General features: G+C 40.3%; 1 protein-coding gene across 1 annotated transcript in view; it reads right to left on the bottom strand.

The window, feature by feature from the left end:
- Positions 1–467: 467 nt before the first annotated feature.
- LOC121941594 overlaps positions 468–18,942 on the bottom strand; it is a 32,756-nt gene continuing 14,281 nt past the window's right edge. Inside the window, exons 6-12 of the mRNA XM_042484419.1 lie at positions 16,224–16,234; positions 14,610–14,919; positions 14,133–14,523; positions 8,349–8,745; positions 6,397–6,638; positions 3,648–3,827; positions 468–1,013 (exon numbers count right to left, since the gene is read on the bottom strand). Coding sequence (XP_042340353.1) covers positions 768–1,013; positions 3,648–3,827; positions 6,397–6,638; positions 8,349–8,745; positions 14,133–14,523; positions 14,610–14,919; positions 16,224–16,234 — 1,777 coding nt within the window. The 3' untranslated portion in view covers positions 468–767. The remainder of the gene's footprint in view (positions 1,014–3,647; positions 3,828–6,396; positions 6,639–8,348; positions 8,746–14,132; positions 14,524–14,609; positions 14,920–16,223; positions 16,235–18,942) is intronic.

An 18,942-nucleotide genomic window follows, 5' to 3' on the forward strand; every position in this document is an offset into this window, starting at 1 on the left:
CACAAACTGCAACTTAACTTTGCAGGATTGTGGGGTGCGTGAGAGGCTACAGCAGGGGGAAGCAGACTGGCACAGAGCAACATTAGCAGAGATACATTACACAATATACATTTATAAGACCACTGTTTTACCAGATTATGGTATGCAATGTATAAAACTCAACAGTACACAGACAGGATCATATACAGTTAAAAATGAGCAAAATTCGTTTCCCGTTGAGTGTTGAAATAGCATCTCAGAATTCAGTTTGAGCTTTAAACACAACCAGCTGGACACAAGATGAGGACTTTGTGTCATTTTGTTGCAAAATTAAGAAACCCTTAGATATGGCATCAGTAAAGGTTCATTCCATAACTGTATTCAAACCCATCAAACCCTGAATAACCATGCATGGTTACCTGAACCGACAGAGGGTGGCACATTAAACCAGAGCCAATCTATTATGGAATATTTCCTTAAGAGTCCTGTTCATGCCAGAGGTTGATTCGCCTATGAAGCCTTCACTAAGGTGATTCTGTGACTAAACTTACTGTATCTCACTGCAGAAGTAAACACATGAGCGTGGACACCAACACTGAAAACAATACAGATACACCGCTCTCAACATCTTAATCGCTCCATCTCACATTTCAGTCCACCAGCAAGCATCCCATCCCCGACAAATATACTGGAAACCCCAATGTGATACATTGTTATACATCATTGTCTCCTAAACTGACCTATCAAACACCACAGCCACCCTTTGGCTGACCTCTCCCAGTCACCCCTCACTGTTTGGGGCTGGAGGGGTTGGTTCTCTGGGCAGCATGGCACGGGTCCAGGGACTCCTTGGTAGCGCCACCATACACATCTACGTCGTGGTCGGTCCAAGGGGCGATGTTGCCCAGCGCTGGGGAGCTGCACTCAGCAAGGGCGGCAACCTCTGCTGGCTTCAACACCCGATCCCACAGGTTGAACTGGGAAAGCTCCCCGACCAGGGCCTGGGAGGCATCAAAATGACCACCCAATGTATCCTTTGGTAGAAGAGATGGAAAAAAAACATTGATTAAATGTCAGAATGCATGAAAAGTCAAGAGACCAACCTTTGCTGGGATCATGTACAGCAGTCATAGCTTCTTTTCGAGTGCAGAATTTTTGCCTAGGGAACAGGAACCTTTTGAGGAACTTGTTGTGTTTAAAGCACAGTGACCGGGGTCTAAATTAAGTTCTGAGAACATTATTTTATCAACCAAAAAGTCCCTGACCAGGGGGGTAGTACTTTCTGAAAGTGAAAGAGTTTTCAGGTTGAGGTTTGCTGGGAAGACCATTGTTGATTGGTCAGACAAATACAGTGCTGCTGCTTAAACTATTTCATTCATAAAACAAGGATGTACACATTAATTTGGGATCATTTTAGAATGAGGGGAGAAAATTGCTCTTTGTTTCACCACATTAAAGTAAAGTCATTTCAAAAGAGGGAAATAGAGAACGAGCTAGCACCAGTGAGCTGAGAAAGACAGCATTGTGGTGCTGTTAGAAAGTCAGTAAATGAGAGAAATGAAACATTATTTTCAGATTTTTTTTCACAGTGGTTACTTTCTAAATCACAAACAAATAACCATAACACACTCAATGGATGATTTATTGTGGAGACAAATGTTCATAGTGGCATTTTCTTCCTCTACACTTCATTCTTTACATTCAACTTGCAACAATACTTTTCAGCAGTAAATGTCAAAGTGAAAAAAACATAAGGTGTATTTCTTTTTAATTTGCTTTTTGGACAAATTGAACTGCAGGCTGCAGAGTGTGTTCACCCATGCAACCACCAGCAGAATTTGTCTGATCATGTTGCTTTTTTAATACGTAAGTGGACTAATTAAACTAACCTTCACAGGTCTTTGGATCACAGTGGAAATGCAGATGACCATTTTGGTTCCTGGAAAAGGTATCTCGAGAACTTTGGTTCTAAAACGGGGTCAGTTTCCACCACAAGAACTTTTTCTGGATTTTTTTCAGAAATTCAGGGTAAGAATTTGAACCTGAGTTTCAACGTGAGAAACTAGGGTTTAAAATTAGTTCCTGGTCTGTAGTACTGCCCCCAAAAAAGGGTTAGGATGGACATTTTCAAATTTTGGGCAGGGAGACTACATCCAATACTTCCCTCAACATATGTAGTGAAAACAAGGGTATCACAACAAAAAAACTAGGTCCCCCTCCATGAATTTGGCAAAAAAAAAAACCATTTAATTCACTACAGATCAGAACATCTTGTAAATTATTATGGATTTTATGTTGTTATGGATTTTCAAATATGCTCTAATATTTCATTGGATTAGTGCAGTGTTTCCTAAACCTCCCCTTGAGTGCCATTTGTCTTGCATGTTTTAAATCTCTCCCTGCTGCAACACAGCTGAGTTAAAAGATCAACTTTTTTTCAAGCAGCTGCAGGAGTCCATAACGAGTTGATCATTTGAATCAGTGGGAGTAGTAGTGTATTTAAAGTAATATACTATCTCTGACCCTGAAAAACTACAACCCTCCTCAGGCAATAGGTGAACAGCAACAACGTGGTCATGTTTCTTGGTTATTTAGGAATAAAAAAGAAGGCTAAGCTTCATCCATGCACAGAAACATTGTGATCTGATGATTCCCTCCTCGATAAGATTAAAAATGTTTATCCCCCTTCAGAGCACTCTTTCTCAGAGGGACGTCCTGGGATTTTCCCCATAAATCTGGTCAACACATCCACACAACAGCGATTCATCATTCATCTTCAAATGAGATTAATGAAGCACTTGCTCTCTCTCCCTCTCTCTTTTTAAAAAAATCCATTAAATTATGTTGCATCATTGCAGCATCTTGCAAAATTGAACTCCCAGCTCTCTGCTTTTTATCCTTTACGTGAGGACGAGGGGCTGCAGAATGAGCTCTGGGCTGTTCTTTTGACACCAGGGAGGACGGATAATGTCAGATTTCATAATGGTTATGTAATGTGGGCGTCTTGCTAATGAGGGAGAGGAAGCCCAGTGAGAGGATCGACACCATTCGGTCTGTTCATGTGTGAAAAACTAATAGTGGTCCCTTAAAATAGCTCTCTCCTTTTTTTTTTATCCATGTTTCATCCACCCATCCATTTATTCATCAGGGCATCCATCCACCATCCATTTGTTTATCTGTCCAATCATCGCCTATGCATCTATCCATTCATCAATCATGCATCATTCATTTATGCATCTATCTACCAATCACCAATCATCCATCAAACATTAGTCCATCCATCCACTGGTCATCCAACCACCCTCCATCCATTTATCTGTTGGACCATCACCCCCCTCATTCTGTCACCCACCCATTCTTTTACCTGTTCGTCTATCCATCCATCCATCCATCCATCCATCCATCCGCCTTTTCACCCACCCATTATTTAACTTGTTCATCAGTTCACACATTATATTGCCCACCATCCATCCATCCATCCATTCATGTACCCACTTATTCTTCCGTCCATCCATCATCATCTAACCGTTCATCCATCCATTCAATATTCATGCATCTATTCAACATCCATTCGTCCACCCATCCATCCATCCATCCATCCATCCATCCATCCATCCATCCATCCCTCTGTCCGTCCGTCCCTCCATCCATCCATCAGGATATCTCACCTGTTCCTGTCCCAGTATGAGGACTCCTCCTGGTTTGATGGGATGCCAGGCAGCCAGCCCCTCTCCCCTCCCCTTCATCTTCCCCCCCTGGTAGGCCTTCCACACGCCGTCCCTCAGTGTCCAGCTGACACAGATGTGCTGCCATTCATCCTGTGGTAGGGACAGAGGCAGCTGCGCCACCTACAGGTCGGAGAATACAGCGTTTACACCTTTCTCTATAAAGTCACTGAGTGATTTTAAGTGAGTTATCCATCAAACTTGCATTCTGATTGGATATTGGACAAGTGTGGACAGTAATCAAGGCAGAGTGAGGACACACTGATGGTTTATGGCAGCAAAACAGCGCCCTGAGGACAGTCTCAACCTTCCTTCACCACAACTGCAAACCCTTCCCCCTCTCTGGGAACTCTTGTAGTGTAAGTGTAAGCGCTATAAAAAGGTGTGCTTTAATGCAGCATATAAAACAACAGCTGCAAAATGCTTGCCTCTGTGCTGTCTCTTGTCAATAACATGTTTTCTGTGGGCCATCGTGCTAAAAATGGGAAAAAAACAAACCCGATGAACTCAACAGTCAGCGACATTTAATTAAAGGTTTTTATTTTGGATGAAAAAGATCGATCAGAAGTGATATTTTCCATTTTTCGAGTTAATCACTTTTTTTCTTGTTTTGTTCCTTTCATTTTGTGGTTTTAAAATTTTAATGTGTTGTTCAAGGGCACCATCTGTTTTAGTTCTACCTTTTCTGCACAGTCGCAGGGGAATAAATGTGTTTTTTTCCCTATGAATAAGGCTTGGAGGAGCACAGACACTCAGTGAATGCCTTAGGCTACAGTGCATCCAGAGAACCAAACCTAATATAAACTCCACATCATACTGAATCAAACAATAATTTTGGATGTTATGACATTTTCAATTGAACTATTTGTTCTCTTCATCAGTTGTACAACACTGAATGAAAAAGTTAGTCTGTCACCAGAGCAACTTGTTTTGATTGCTCGTTTTAATCAATGAATTACAACGAGCCACCACCTAGCTTGCACTGTTCTGTGGAGCAGCATAATGAGCTGATAATGATTTCCTTGGCAGCCTATTTCACTTGACTGATTATACGGAAACTACAGGGTACGAAATATTCATTCTTTTTATCAGCCGAAGCCATTCATTTACACACATAATGTATGATTCTTTTTATTAACTTCTGGCAAGCAGAGCAAATTCAGATTTTAATCACCTGAGGTGTGGTTCAAATCCACAGTTATGAGAAACAGGGATGCACTGATAGCAATACTGATGTTTAAAATAAAAATTTGGTCAGTGGGCGATGTTTTGTTGTTGTTGTCGTTTCTTTTATTTTTGTTATCATTTATTCACCCTTTCGTGTCAGGGAAACAAAAAATCCTTCCTCATAAAAGATAAATAAAAAGAAAAAACAGAACTGGTTTGAAGTCACGCAGTCCTTCATTACTCTACCTTTGAATAAGCACCAATTCAATCATACCCTTAAATAACCTTAAATTACATGAAAAACATTTTTGAAAAATAGCTGCTTCAAAAGTTTTTTTTAACTATACAAAACATCATAATTCCCACTCTAATATCTATTTTATATTGCTGTGAAAGAATCAACAAATTTCTCCTTCAAACAACTGTATTTATTTAAGTGTCCCACCAAAAAAGGGTTAGGGATCACCTTAAGTTTCTTGTGTGCATGCTCTACGGGCCCCATGATATGTCCCACCAAAAAAGGGTTAGGGGTCGCCTTAAGTTTCTTGTGTGCATGCTCTACGGGCCCCATGATACGAAACATCCAGGTACTTTCAAGTTGCGAGGATATAGTGTTTTTTGCTTCATGCACCACTGAGCAGCTTTCACAGGAATGAACAGGACCCGCCTCCATGCTGTGTACAGGTTTTCTTTCTATATCCATGGTTTAACCCATAGACTGTATTTAAAGATGGACAACACATCCCCACTTAGCCCCGCTATGCTTAAGTAAAGCTAAAATATTTCGCTGCTGCCATCCTGCGCTGGTGAAGTCATTCAGAGCCGGAGTCTGTGCAGTAGCAATAGTGAGGGTGTTCCTACCAAAACACCTGTCTGACCAATCACAAGCAGCACGATTGACGGATCGGCTGTCACAGCTGTCAATCATGGTGGAAAATCCTCTTTTTGTAGAACTGAATAAGTCATTAAAACCGAATTTATCATAAAAACAATCACTTGAACAAACATCAGGGTGATAAGAACTACCTTCGTGACAGGAACTGTCTTTGGGAAAAAAATTTTTTGGTGTGTACTTTGAGTTTTTAGTTTGACCATTGTCTCATTCACTAATATGGAGGGGCAGGCTTTATGGCCTATACTGCAGACAGACACCAGGGGGCAAGATTGCAAAGCTTCACTTTGTACAGTATATAAAGATGGATGACATGACAGTTACTCCAGTCTATGGTTGACCCACATGGGTTATGCTGGGATTACTATGTAGGTATGGGCCCAGAATGGGCATCTTATCTGGGGACCACTTGGGTAAACCCACCTATGTGGGCAATTGGTATGGGGCAACTATATGGAACCCATACAGGGCCCATTTTTCTGCCCATTTACTACCCACACAGGGACCACACATACAAATGTTGGCTTGGCTTATTTGCCGATAGGACGATGGCAGTCAACAGGCCGATACCAATGTGCAGCCAATAAATTGGTGCATCCCTACTGAGAAACATGTCTAAGAACACCTGTGTACCTTGTCATTGATGAGCAGCTCCACCGGGTTGTGGACTCCCTGTAGCAGCACCAGCTCGTTGGGCTGACCTGGGACGGAGTAAGAGAAGGGGGTCCCAATGCCTCCTTCTTTGGCCTTCAGCCACACGCAGGCAGTGAAGGCGTACATCTCTGTGATCTCTTTTCTCACCAGGCCATACATGTAGTTGGTCCGCATGGGGAAGGAGAGGACGAAGCCATCAGGGAACGACGGCTCCGTCAGCGCTTTGGAGATGACGGAGATGAAGAGAAACAGTCATACAGAGTCAGATAAGGGAGACAGAGAGAGAAAATCTTGGGAGGACGATGCCTTAATGGCCAATTTATTTAAAGACACTGGTATTGCTCTTCCCACTTGTTCCTGCCACTTTGTGTACTCACACACACACACACACACACACACACAACGGTGGCTGACAAGAGCTGCAGCGACACAGTTAATGATCCGCCTCTCTAACACTCGAGGCCACACTGCAGCTCTTGAGGCAGAGAAGATGTAGAAGCAGTCGGAGAGGCTGGGAGAATGACAGAGCTAAAAAGAGAATAGAGAAGTGCTTTTTCGTTCCTTTTTAACCTTCCTCTTTGCACCTTGTGAACTCTCAATCTCTCATCCAGACTTCTACTTCTCGTATTCTCAGACATCTCTGTCTGCTTTTTTACGTCTCTTCTTACTTTCTATATAACTACCAAAGAAAAACTGAGCTTCCAGTTACAGTGATTGTTCCCAGGAGAGGAAATTTCTCAGAATACAGCCGATAAAACTCTTCAAAACCGACCTGACATGCTCAAACTGCATAACTGCCAACCGAATTCCTATGATAAAGAAGATTTAACTCTTCAGAACCTGGATCGACAACAGTTGTGTTTCCCTATGTTCAGGCACTTTTCACAAACTACGGGACCTGAGACAATTGGTTTGATTTATTTTAAAGAGATTTGAAAAAAAGGTAGTGAGCAACTTGGCAAGAAATGTCCAGAAAAATGAAAAAAAAAAAAAGAAATTAAAGGTTGACAAGAAAATGACTTGAAAATGAGCAGTGGGCAGATTATTAGATATTATCTAAAAAATAAAATAGGAAAAAGTGTCCAGAAACTATACGTATCATTCTTACAATTATATATATAAAATGTCCATTTCCTGTTAACCATTTGAAACCTAAGCAAACTGGCTTGATTTCTTTCAAAAAACATGACAAGAAGAAATGACCAAAAAAAATGTAAAAAAAAAAAAAAAAAAAAAAAGAAGTGGTTGGAATGCTAATAAGAATTTTGTAACATAATTTTGAATACAGTATGTAATTATGATAATTAGAAATACAGTTTTTCCATAGCTTTCTTTTCTTTTTTTCCTTAGATATTTTCCCATTTTTCAAAAATAATTCTCTAAATCTACACAATTCTAGATAAGCTGCTCATCACCCCTTTCCCCCATGTTTTTGAAAGAAATAAAAGGGTTCGAAGTTTTAAATACTTGTGAAAGGCGTCTGGGAGCAGCACAAGAAAAGTGATGTTGCTTTAGGTTTCAAAGGGTTAAGTTACTCTTCCATTGCCTTCTTCCAACTTTTTTGACAGAATCCAGGCCAATTTGTTCAGGTTTAAAAGGGTTAAAGGTTACAAGTTAAAGCAGAAAGGTAATTTCTTTTTCATTTCATGTACTTATTGCTGTATTACATTTGCATTTTCAGCTCCAAGCTCTATTTGACATTTCCCAACCTTCAGCACTCATTAATCATCATATTTAATCTACAGCTTATTCACTACTCCTGCGATGACCCAGTTCACCCACAGTGCTCATTAAAGTTTCATTTTATCCTCCTCTTGGCATGCCCTTCTGTGCGTCAGCTCGCGGCTGTTTGCCCCCCCCCCCACCTCTTGTGCATCACTTCATCCATACATCCGTCATTTATTAAGCCGCTTCCCTGTGTCTTTACTCACTGTGTTCCAGCTCAGTAACACGGTGGTTGACGTTGTCGATGCCCTGGTTGATCTTCTGGTGTTGGCCCTGCGTCTCCTTCCTCATGGCCTGGCGCTCCTTCTCCAGCAGCTTGATCTTCCTCTCCAGCTCCCCCTCCAGGTCCTCCACCCTCCAGGTGCCCTTTCCACGCCCAGGGGAGGCCTTGGATGGGGGCTTGGGGGCAGGGGAAGCAGGGGAGGCGGGGCGACGACCACCAGGGGAAGCTGCGGCAGGTGGGGCGGAAGCACTGCCGGTGGGTGGAGATGGAGCTTTACCGGTGTTACCAGTCGGAGTGCTGCTGCCGCTGTTACTGCTGCTGCTGCTGCTTGTACCCACAGACGTGTCCGTGAGGTTCAAGGCAGCAGGGCCGATCTCCGCCTGCAAGAGAGGGAGAAAGAAAAGAAGCAAAGGAGACATTTGAAATGATTAAAAACTAACAGAGAGATCATAAAAGAAATCCTGTGGCGAGAAGAAAGCAACTAATGTGTTGCCAGGGCCAGTTATTGTTATATGTGAATATATGGCTAAGTATTCATGGACAAGTCTCTGTAGGAGTAGAGATGCAGATCGTTTTTTCAATGCTTGTGTTGCGGCTCTATTGTTTGTCTGGCTGTCAGTTGGTCCGCCCACCACTTTAGTCCAGACTGAAACTTCTCAACAATAACTGAAAGGACTGCAGTGAAATTATTTGCAGGCATTCATGATCATCACAGACTTTGACTTTGACTTTGATGATTCCCTGACGTTTCCTTTAGCACCAGCAGGTTGGCATTTTTGTTTTTTAGTGAAATATTTCAGCCCATTCTCATTCCAAACTAGTAAAATACTGCTGTATGGTCAATGATTTCAGCGTCACACACCAACGCACAAAGGCAGCTTTCACAGAGGGATGACACGCCTCTGGACAGGGTCAAGCTAAACTCAGCCGGACAGCATCTTTTGCAACAGCGTGATACGCCACTGAATGGCATTAATTTGAAATGCTGCCGCTAACGACGCAATATATGGGGGAGGAAGGTCCCAACAGAGCCGGCAGGAGGGGTGGTAGATGGGTCCAATAAACCCTGGACTTTCACTGCTGTTTGCTCTCTGTATGAACATTGAGACAAACCATGATTTTTTTTTCTAAACCTAACCACGTGCTTCTGTTGCACAAGAAAATAAACATAAATATGAGATGTTTTACCAACGTTGTGTGTTTATTTTAAAAAATGATGTATGCATCTAACAAGCAGAAACTGTACATTCCCTGTGAAAACGGAAGTGTATTTTCAAAAGACACACTGCATTTAATGTGCATGAATTGACACGCCATCTCGGAGCAACAACACCTGCAAGAGGATACCTAGCCCGTCATACGTAGACGTGAACAGTACTAACTAAGAGGCAATATTAGACGAGTTGGGACGAAAATGTGTTTAATATTTCAACAACTATTAGGTAAGTAAAACAGGTGGCGATCCCCTGACTTTACATCTAGTGCAAACAACAGGTCAAAATTCATTCATTTAATTTGTCCAATAATTTGTTTTAAAACTAAATACCTGCAATTGCATTTTTGTTAAGTGCAAATTTGCATTCTTGACTAACAAAAGGAACAGCGTAAAGATTAAACCTTCCAAACATTAACATGTTATCATTGTGCATGCTAGCATGTTAATGTTAGCTGAAAGAAACAGCTGATTTTTGTAGCAGTAGCAGTAACTGTTTAGCCCTGTCACCAGAAGAAAATGTGTGCATTGTACATTTCTGCAAAGCGGGGAAATGTTACATTTGTTTGTTTCATATGAATCACATCAACATTTCTAAAGTGATGTAGAATGTGGGCTAACGTGACCACTGTTTGATACCAAAAAACAACTAAATCAATTGTTTTTTTAGCTAGTTAATTTTATGTTTCCAGTTGTTTTTTGAAGCACCCACAAGGTATTTTTCAGCAACCTGTTGCTGTTTTTCCAGCGAGTATAGTGCCATGAAAAGCTTTTTTTAAAAAAAATTCAAACTGAGACTTTGCTGCATTTCCTGCCAGTAGCTCTTGTCCCCTAAAGGCAAGGATTTTAGGCCAAAACATTTTTTCATCTAACCAACTGTGTTTCTTTTTTACTCATTTTTTTCTAGCAGTTTGCTGTAGCTGTTGTACAGAGACATTATTGTTATATTAAATGTGATATTCACTAGAATATTCAGTAGAGTGAGTAATCATGAATTCTCTTCATTTTTCCTCTAATCAAATTGATATTTTCTTATAAGATCACTCTATTCATGACTAGTTAGAAGGCCACACAATGTACAAAACGTATCTTCCTTTAATTACTTGAAATATATATTTATTCTATTTTTATTTCCTGTTCAGTTACCTTGGGAACTAAAATTGGGACGTGCATTTTCTATGCACGAAGAAGCACACGTGCTCTTTTCCTGTCATTTCAAGCTCTGAGATTCACTTTTATAATTTTACTAATGAGGTGCTCTAGATCAAAAGTGCAGCTTTATAATGAAATATATCCACTGGACTTAAGTATGCTTGCTTCATTGCTTTCTAGAGATTAAAAGAAAAGCTACACATGGACGTCTTAGGCTCAGCCTTACTAAGCATTGGATGACCAGATGTCCAATGATTAGATTGATATTGTTGGTTGGAAAGACTGGAATTGTCCTGACTGATTATTGTTGGGCGGAGTTGCGGTCAATATATCCATTTGAGGCATGATGAAGGCCTAGAATTACATATTAGATTATTGAGGTGGTGTTTAAGTGGACTATTAGAATAAATAATAGAATATAATTGTGAGTGCTCACTCTGCACTCAACATGTTATTTGGCTAAATAAACAAAAACGTACAATTCAGACCTGGAGGTGGAGAAGTTAAATTATCAAGCCAGTTTTATTACCTTACGACAGCTTAAATTTAGTTTTGAATCAATTAACACATACATTTGAGTTTCAATTTCACACAAGTTGCTGTAATTATCAACATTATTTTGTCAACACAGCTCATCAAAAATGATGCTTATAACTTAAAAGGTTTATCTAAATCATTTGAATTGAATCATTGAATCATTTGAAAATTTTAATGTTTATCCTGCAACCATGCATTTAATTAGGCGGTGGGGATTGGTGCCCTGAATTACTTTTGAGAGTGTCAAATGTAACTTTATTTACTTGCAAAAAAATATGTGTTTATTCAGTTTTTTATTTTTACTTTTTTTCCATATTTTTTATTATTATGTCTCTTTTTCCCCTGATAGTGTCTTTATTTCCTTTATCAGTAGATTTGCTAAGGCCTATTGTAATGTCATTGGGGTGCCGCCAGGGGTGGGGTGGAGGTGGGGTGGTATTGCTGTGTATTACTGTGTTTGTAGTTTATTTTTCCATGCTTTTTTTTTTTTTTAAGTTGATAACAAAAAAATATACATACTTTTTAGGGTGTACTTATTTGTGAATTAAGTGGATCTTTGTTTCTAGCTTGTTACACGTCAAAGGACTTTAAGAAATCTTACATAAAGGAGATAAAAAAGAGTCTAGTTGTGTCTTTGCAGCAGCATAAATAGAAACATTTTACTATTCATGTTAGTCATAGTGGTTTTAAACAAAGATGAAACTTCAGACGAGGGAGTAAAATGACATCGCGGCAGCACATTGAGAGGTGTTGTATTGATGATAATCGGATCCCGGGAATAGCCGCATTAGTATTCATAGCAGAAGTTGAAAAAATAAGGTGTTGGTGAAGCGGCAGTAAAGAGAGAGATGCTGCTATTAGTGAGACGGCTGCAAGAGCGATATATAATATCAAGAGAGTTGCTGAGCAGGGCTGGACCTGGACACCCAGGATATAAATTCATACTGACGGAGACAACCTTGTAACTGACTATGCTTGGAGGGGGCTGGCAGTGATGCAGCAGTGCGCGCGTGTGTGTGGTTATAATGTCTCAATCTCAGCGCACACACAAGCTGAGACTCCCCCTCCACCACCACCACCACCTCCACCCTCTTTCCTGTCCAGCCAGCTTCATCTTTTATTTATGTCTCTATCCTGCTGTCGGATGCGGAGGTAGAGGGTAGAGGCGTCTGACACGAAGGGGAGGGGTGGGTGGGCGAGTAGCAGAGGGGCGTGAGGGCCAGCAGGTGGAAAGATTTCCCTTGGGGGTCCTGGGGAGTGTTCGTAAGACATGAGGAACGCCTGTCACGAGTTGCTTGTCAGTGGAGAGGTGAGGTGAAGATAAAAGAGGGAGAGAAGGATGAAGAAGGGGAGGCAGGGAGTCAGGGAGAGATCAGGGCACCTAAGATGATGAACATCGACCGCACAGGCCTTCAAAGCATCTCGTTATTTTTCTTTATAGCAATGCTGTGGCACTTTTCTAATCTGGATCATTCAATTTTTAAATTCTGAGAGGATTATTTCTCTTTTTTTCACCAGAGAGGTCTTAAATTGCACCTCACACTCTGGCAATGGGACAACTGGCTACTTAACCCTTTGAAACCTGGAGCAACGTCACTTTTCTTGCTTTCAGACGCCTTTCACATGTTTAAACCTTTGAACCCTGAGCATATTGGTGCGATTTATTTCAAAACAGGCAATAAGCAGCTTGGTTAAGAAATGTTCTGCAAATTAAAAGAAGAGAGTAGATTTTTAAAATTAGCTTTTAAAAAGCTGTGTGTGTGGGGGGGGGGGGGGGGGGTATATTGGGGGGGGGGTATTATTATTATTATTTATCAAAATTACATATTAAAATTATGTTACAAAATTATTATATATTTTTTAACACTTTTTCCAGGGAGTGATTTTCACTAATTTCTAGGTCATTTTCTTGCACCTTTTTTTTTTCAAGTGATTTCTTCTTTCATGCTTAATTTTCCATGTTTTTGAAAGAAATTAAGCCAATTTACTCAGGTTTCAAGGGGTTCATGGACCATACAAAGGCCTAGTTTTGCAAGTTTTTTTTCAATTTAGGGATACAAATGTCCAGGAAAAAAAAGAAAAAAAAATAGGTGAAAACTATATTTATAATGATAAAAATTACATGTAAAAAATATGTTACAACAGTATTCAATTCTTTTTAACATTTTTTCCCAGGTAATTGCCTTGATTTTTTGTTGTTGTTGTTGTTGTTGTAGTTTGCTTGCTTTGGATATTTTGTTTATTTGTTTTGTTTTGTTTGTTTGTTTTGTTTTTAACCAATTTTCGGGTCATTATCTTGTACCTTTTATTAATTTCTTGCTATTTTGGGGTCATTTCTTCTGTAATTGCTCATTGCCTTCTTCCCATGATTTGAAAGACATCAAGCCAGTTAGCTCGGGATTCAAATGGATTATTATTATCTCTTATATTACAAAATTATTGGAACTTTTTATGTTCTTTTTCTTGGTAATTTCCTTACTTTGTTTGTTTGTTTGTGTTAGCTTTTTTTTTTCTAATTTCCTTGATTGTTTTAAATTTTCATGTATTTATTTACTAATTTTCAGGTAAATTTTCTTGTGCCTTTTTATTATTATTATTTTTTGTAAATTTCTGGCTATTTTGGGGTCATTTCCTCTTTCATCCTCAATGTGTTTTTCCCATGTTTTTGAAAGATTAAGCACATTGCTCAGGGTTCAATGGATTAATGGACCATACATAGGCCTAATTTCATCACTGGACAACAATGATTCACTTGGCTAATTCGTTTTGGTCTCAGCCCAAATCTCCTGCTGTCAAACAAAACTCCGACAGGAGGCTACACAGCGAGAACAACAGGTTTTGCCAAACTTTGGCCAAAATTTTTACCTCCAGTTTCTCGATACGGTCCTTCAGGTCCATGATGGCCCTGGCCAGCTCCTCCACAGCCCGCGCCGTCTGCAGCTGTGCCGCGGCCGAAGAACTCACATCGTCCCCGGCCATGATGCGTCGGTTGCCGCTCCAGACCCCAATGCTCCGCTCCGGGACGTTCCTCTCGTCCTCCAGGCCACTCTCACACTCGCTCAGCTTCCCCGTGAGCTCCCGGATGGTCCTCTGGTCCATGAGGATCTGGTCGTTTTGCTGCAGGACCGTCTGCCGGAGCTCCTCCGCGGTGGTCCGGAGGTAAGTCCAGTCTTCATCCCCGGCTGCGTACAGCGGTCGTCGCCCGCTGCTGCTGCTGCTGCTGCTGCTGCTGCTCCCGCTGCTGTTCCCCTCGCCTCTGCCGCACATCTTTAGTCTTGCACTCCCCCACCGGTACAGGTGTGCAGATCAACCGGCTGAAGCTGAACTGTTTCGCGGAGCCACCTCCGGTCTCCCTCCCCGAGGTTGAGCTCGTTCAGAGTCGGGACCTCCAGGCCGATCCCACCGAGCCCGTTCTCCCCGTCGTAGGACTCGGCGCCGTGCAGAGCTCCCAGAGGCCCGGCGTGCGCCACCGACCCGGGCTCCAGAGGCTCCAGAAGAGGCTCCGATGTTAAGGTGCCGTTGTCGCTGAGAGGCGCGGCGCGTTTCCGGGGGTAAACACTGGCGATGATGCAGATGACCGCGCCGAGGAAGGCCAGGGTGCCCGCTCCCACCAGCACCACCACGAACTTCATTATGACTGTGGAAATCGATGCTGAGGGTTAGAGAAACAGAAAAACATGACCTTTTTCTTCTCGCACAGAGAACACTTCATCACCCCAACACGATCAAACTCAGGCTCAGATTAACTACCAGCGCTGGTTTTTGTTGTAAAAATGTGGCACTTACGCACAGAAACGTTCTCCAGACGCGCTGCTGCTGATTTCCTCCTCGGTCCCTGGTTTTCCTCTGTGTGTAATATTGATGGCACCGCGCTGTCTGGACCAGAGATGCTCCCTCTCCGCCTCGGTGTTGCTAAGCTGCTCCTCTCCTCCGTGCGTTACCATGGGGACGAAGGGGAGAGGAGGAGCGAGGCTGTGGGCATGCGTCAGTCAGAGCAGAGGTGAACCTCCAGCAACAGCGTGAACAAACAAGGCGGTGATGGATCGATGCGTGCGCAACGTGTGTGTGTGTGTGTGTGTGTGTGTGTGTGTGTGTGGTTGAAAAGAGTCAAAAAAAGGAAGAAAGAACAGAGAAGGTTAGTGAAAAGGGACAGTTTATGTAAGTGTACTGCATGTTTGCATTTTTTTAATTGTAGACCCCTTTTTTAACCCATTGAAACATGGGCAGAAAGCAATAAGCAACTTAAGAAATGGTCCATAAATTAGCAAGACATTAGTAAATAAATAAATAATGTTTCTTTAAAAAGTTACAAGAAAATGACCTGAAAATAAGCACAAAAATGAAATGTTAAAAACATAAACAACAACAAAAACCACCCTTTAGTCCTAAAAAGAATATGTATGTATATACTTTTTCTGTAAAGTAATTCTAAATATAGAATTATAAAAATTATAAACACAGTTATCTGGACATTTTTCCCTAATTTTTGATAATGATATACTAAATACAATGATACATGATCTCCATTAGCCAATTTTCAGGTAATTTCCTTGTCACTTATTCCTTTTTTTAAAAAAATTGTGGGACATTTCTTGTTAAGTTGCTCACTATCCCTGTCTCCCATGTTTTAAGAAATCGAACCGTTTTTTTTTTTTTTTTTTTTTCGTGTTTCAGAGATTTAAATGCTTGTGAAGGTGTCTGAATGCAACACACGTAAACTGATGTTCATCCAGGTGTTAAAGCATTAAATATCGGCCTCTATCAAACGGTCGAGATGGCTGGAATGAACCATCTGAACAAAGTTTCTACAAATCAGATTATAATATTTTAGAAATCATTTTTTTAAAAAGCCAATTATTATTATTATTATTATTATTATTATTATTATTATTATTATTACCTCACATCTGCACTCTTACATGCACAATGCACACCCTGGAATTGAAATAGTCTTACCTTGTTGCTGCCTGCAGGAGTGACAATTAAAATAAAAGGTAAAAGAATGAGGATACTGAATACAGAAGAAAAATAAAGACAAACACTGAAAGCTGGGACCTTATAAACGCGTTATGACTGAGTAGGAGGAAGAACATGCTTTTCCCAAGAGGCAGCGCAGACTAAAACTCGCCACTGACGCCAACAGAAATGACCCTTACACAATGTCCTTTCGGCCTTGTTCAACAAACATTCTCACTCCAAAGCTTTTCTTCACAGGGTGGATGAACCACTTTTAGAAAGTTTACTCTTGATTTTAGTCCAAATTTAATAGAGACACACAATGCAGGACGGATCTGCGCTTGGTACAATCGTTCAGCGTGCCCATGATCGGCCTCCTGCCAGTCAGGGAGGTGAATCTGCTAATGAGCACAACATTAAAGGAAAACTTCAGACACTTTAGAGATGAATCTGGGATATCTAACTGATTCCAGGAGTTGCTTTTGTGATGAAATGCCAAAATTCACTTTGTTTATGGGCACATTTTCCACCGACTTTCATACTTTGTGCATTTCCCATAATGCATTTCAAAAACTTTAAGTGGAAACTTTAAAGCATTGTCTTTCTAATCAATTCAATCACCAGAATAAATTTTGGTATTGTACATTTCTATACAAACCACAAGTATATTGCATTTGTACGTTTCATAGCAGACTTGAAATTTCACATTTCTTCGTTTTTCAAATTTTAAATGTTATAGTGAAAATACCTCAGTTTACATGAGGTTATACTTGGGCACAGACACCATTTGGTTAGGGTTTGGAAAATATTTTTTGCCTTAAAATATCATGGCTGGAAATGTCCCAGACTCTCATTTAAAAATACAATCTTTTGTCACCACAGACACAACTGGAAATGTCCTAAACATTTGTCAAAAATTCCCACTTTTGTCTCTATAAACATGGCTGGAAATGTGCCAAACTCTCATTAAAAATAATCGCTTCTGTCGCTACAAACAGGACTGGAAACATCCTCAACTTTTGTTAAAAATGCCCGCTTTAGTTGCTACAGACATGGCTGGAAACGTCCTGAACTCTTTGAAAATACCAACTTTTGTTGCTACAAACAGCTGTAAATTTCCCAAATTTTGTCTAAAAAATTGGTTTCATTGCTACAACATAACTAGAAATGTCTTGATCTCTTCTTTAAAAAACCCTGATTTTGTTGCTACAAAACAGAAGAAAATGTCCTGAAGTCTAGTCAAAAAATACCCACTACGGAGGGAATAGGCTGGATGGAAATGTCCTGAACTTTCATAAAAATTAACACTTTTGTTACTACAAACACAGTTGGAAATGTCTTGAACTTTTGTTTAAAAAAAAAAAAAAAACATGCTTTCGTCGCGACACATTGCTGGAAATGTCCTGAACTTTCTTTAGAATAATAATTGCTTTTGTTGTTACAAATATAACTGAAAATGTTCCAAACTCTAGTTTAAGTATAGCTGGAAATGTACTAAACTCTGTCTGTTGCAGATTTCATATCAATTCATCAGAGAATTGAGATATTTTAGCTTTTGACCAAAGTCACGGCCCACCCAACTGACATTGCCATCCTTAGAGCTAGACTGCCAGCGGGGCCAAAAGGTAAGTGTGAAGCACAGAGTGATTTGTGAGTGCATTGAATTTTAGTCTATTGAGGACTGATGCAGCAGAAATAAGTACCTCTGCCTCTTATCTGATTCACTTCTCATACTTTTGATTGCTGTATTTCAAGGCAAGTCTATAGGGAAGCTGTTGCTCTTTGATTCTGAAGCACTGATGTTTTTAAAAGCTGAGTTCTTTGCCTGACATAACCTAACCTTGTGAAACAAAATTTTATTTTTCAGCATGACACATCTTAACAAACTTTACATGAGTTTTTGGAGTGAAAAGGCTGAAATATTTGGAAAACTGCAAAGAAAAAGTCCTTTTATCCTCTTCTGCCTCTTTATATCTCCTGCAAGAATACTGTTCTACTTGTAATTCGGAGAGCTAGGAAATGAGGTCTAATTTGCAGTGGATAACAGTGTTCACATTTCATCTGTTAGAAGTAATAGTTCGACATTTTAGGAAACACACTTATTCACTCTACTGCCAAGAGTTGGAGGAGATTTCCTGACTTTACGGGAGTGGTATTGATCTTCTTATCTAACTCTCGGCAAGAAAGCAAATAAGATGGCTTCAGATAGCTGTGTTTTTCATGCTCAACTTATAATCTTCAGACACAGTAAGCCACTGCTGGTATCTTTAACATAGTGAAAAAATGCTCTGTTGCAAGTTAAGGTGCTGCATTCAAGATCTTACCTAATTATGCATTATATTAGCATCAACTCTGTGTGCAACTATATGCTAAAAACACATCTGGAAATGTACCCAACTGTTGTTAAAAAATAAACGCTTTTACAAACATGGCTGGAAATATCCCAAACTCTTGTCAAAAAATGATCAATTCTGTTTCTACATATACCACTGGAAATACCTTGAACTCTCATTTTGTTATTACAAACACATCTGGAAATGTCTGCAACTTTTGTTAAAAAATATCTACTTTTTTTGTAACAAAAATGGCTGAAAATGTACCCAAACTCTTGTTCAAATATACACACTTTTAATATACCTAAAGAGTAACCAAACTCCCAAACCGCCTTTTTTTCAGTTGAAAATAAATATATGAGAATTTAGTCGTGTTGGTTAATAAT

This window comes from Plectropomus leopardus, chromosome 4, assembly GCF_008729295.1.
Source record: "Plectropomus leopardus isolate mb chromosome 4, YSFRI_Pleo_2.0, whole genome shotgun sequence".
In the NCBI taxonomy this organism is placed as follows: Eukaryota; Metazoa; Chordata; class Actinopteri; order Perciformes; family Serranidae; genus Plectropomus; species Plectropomus leopardus.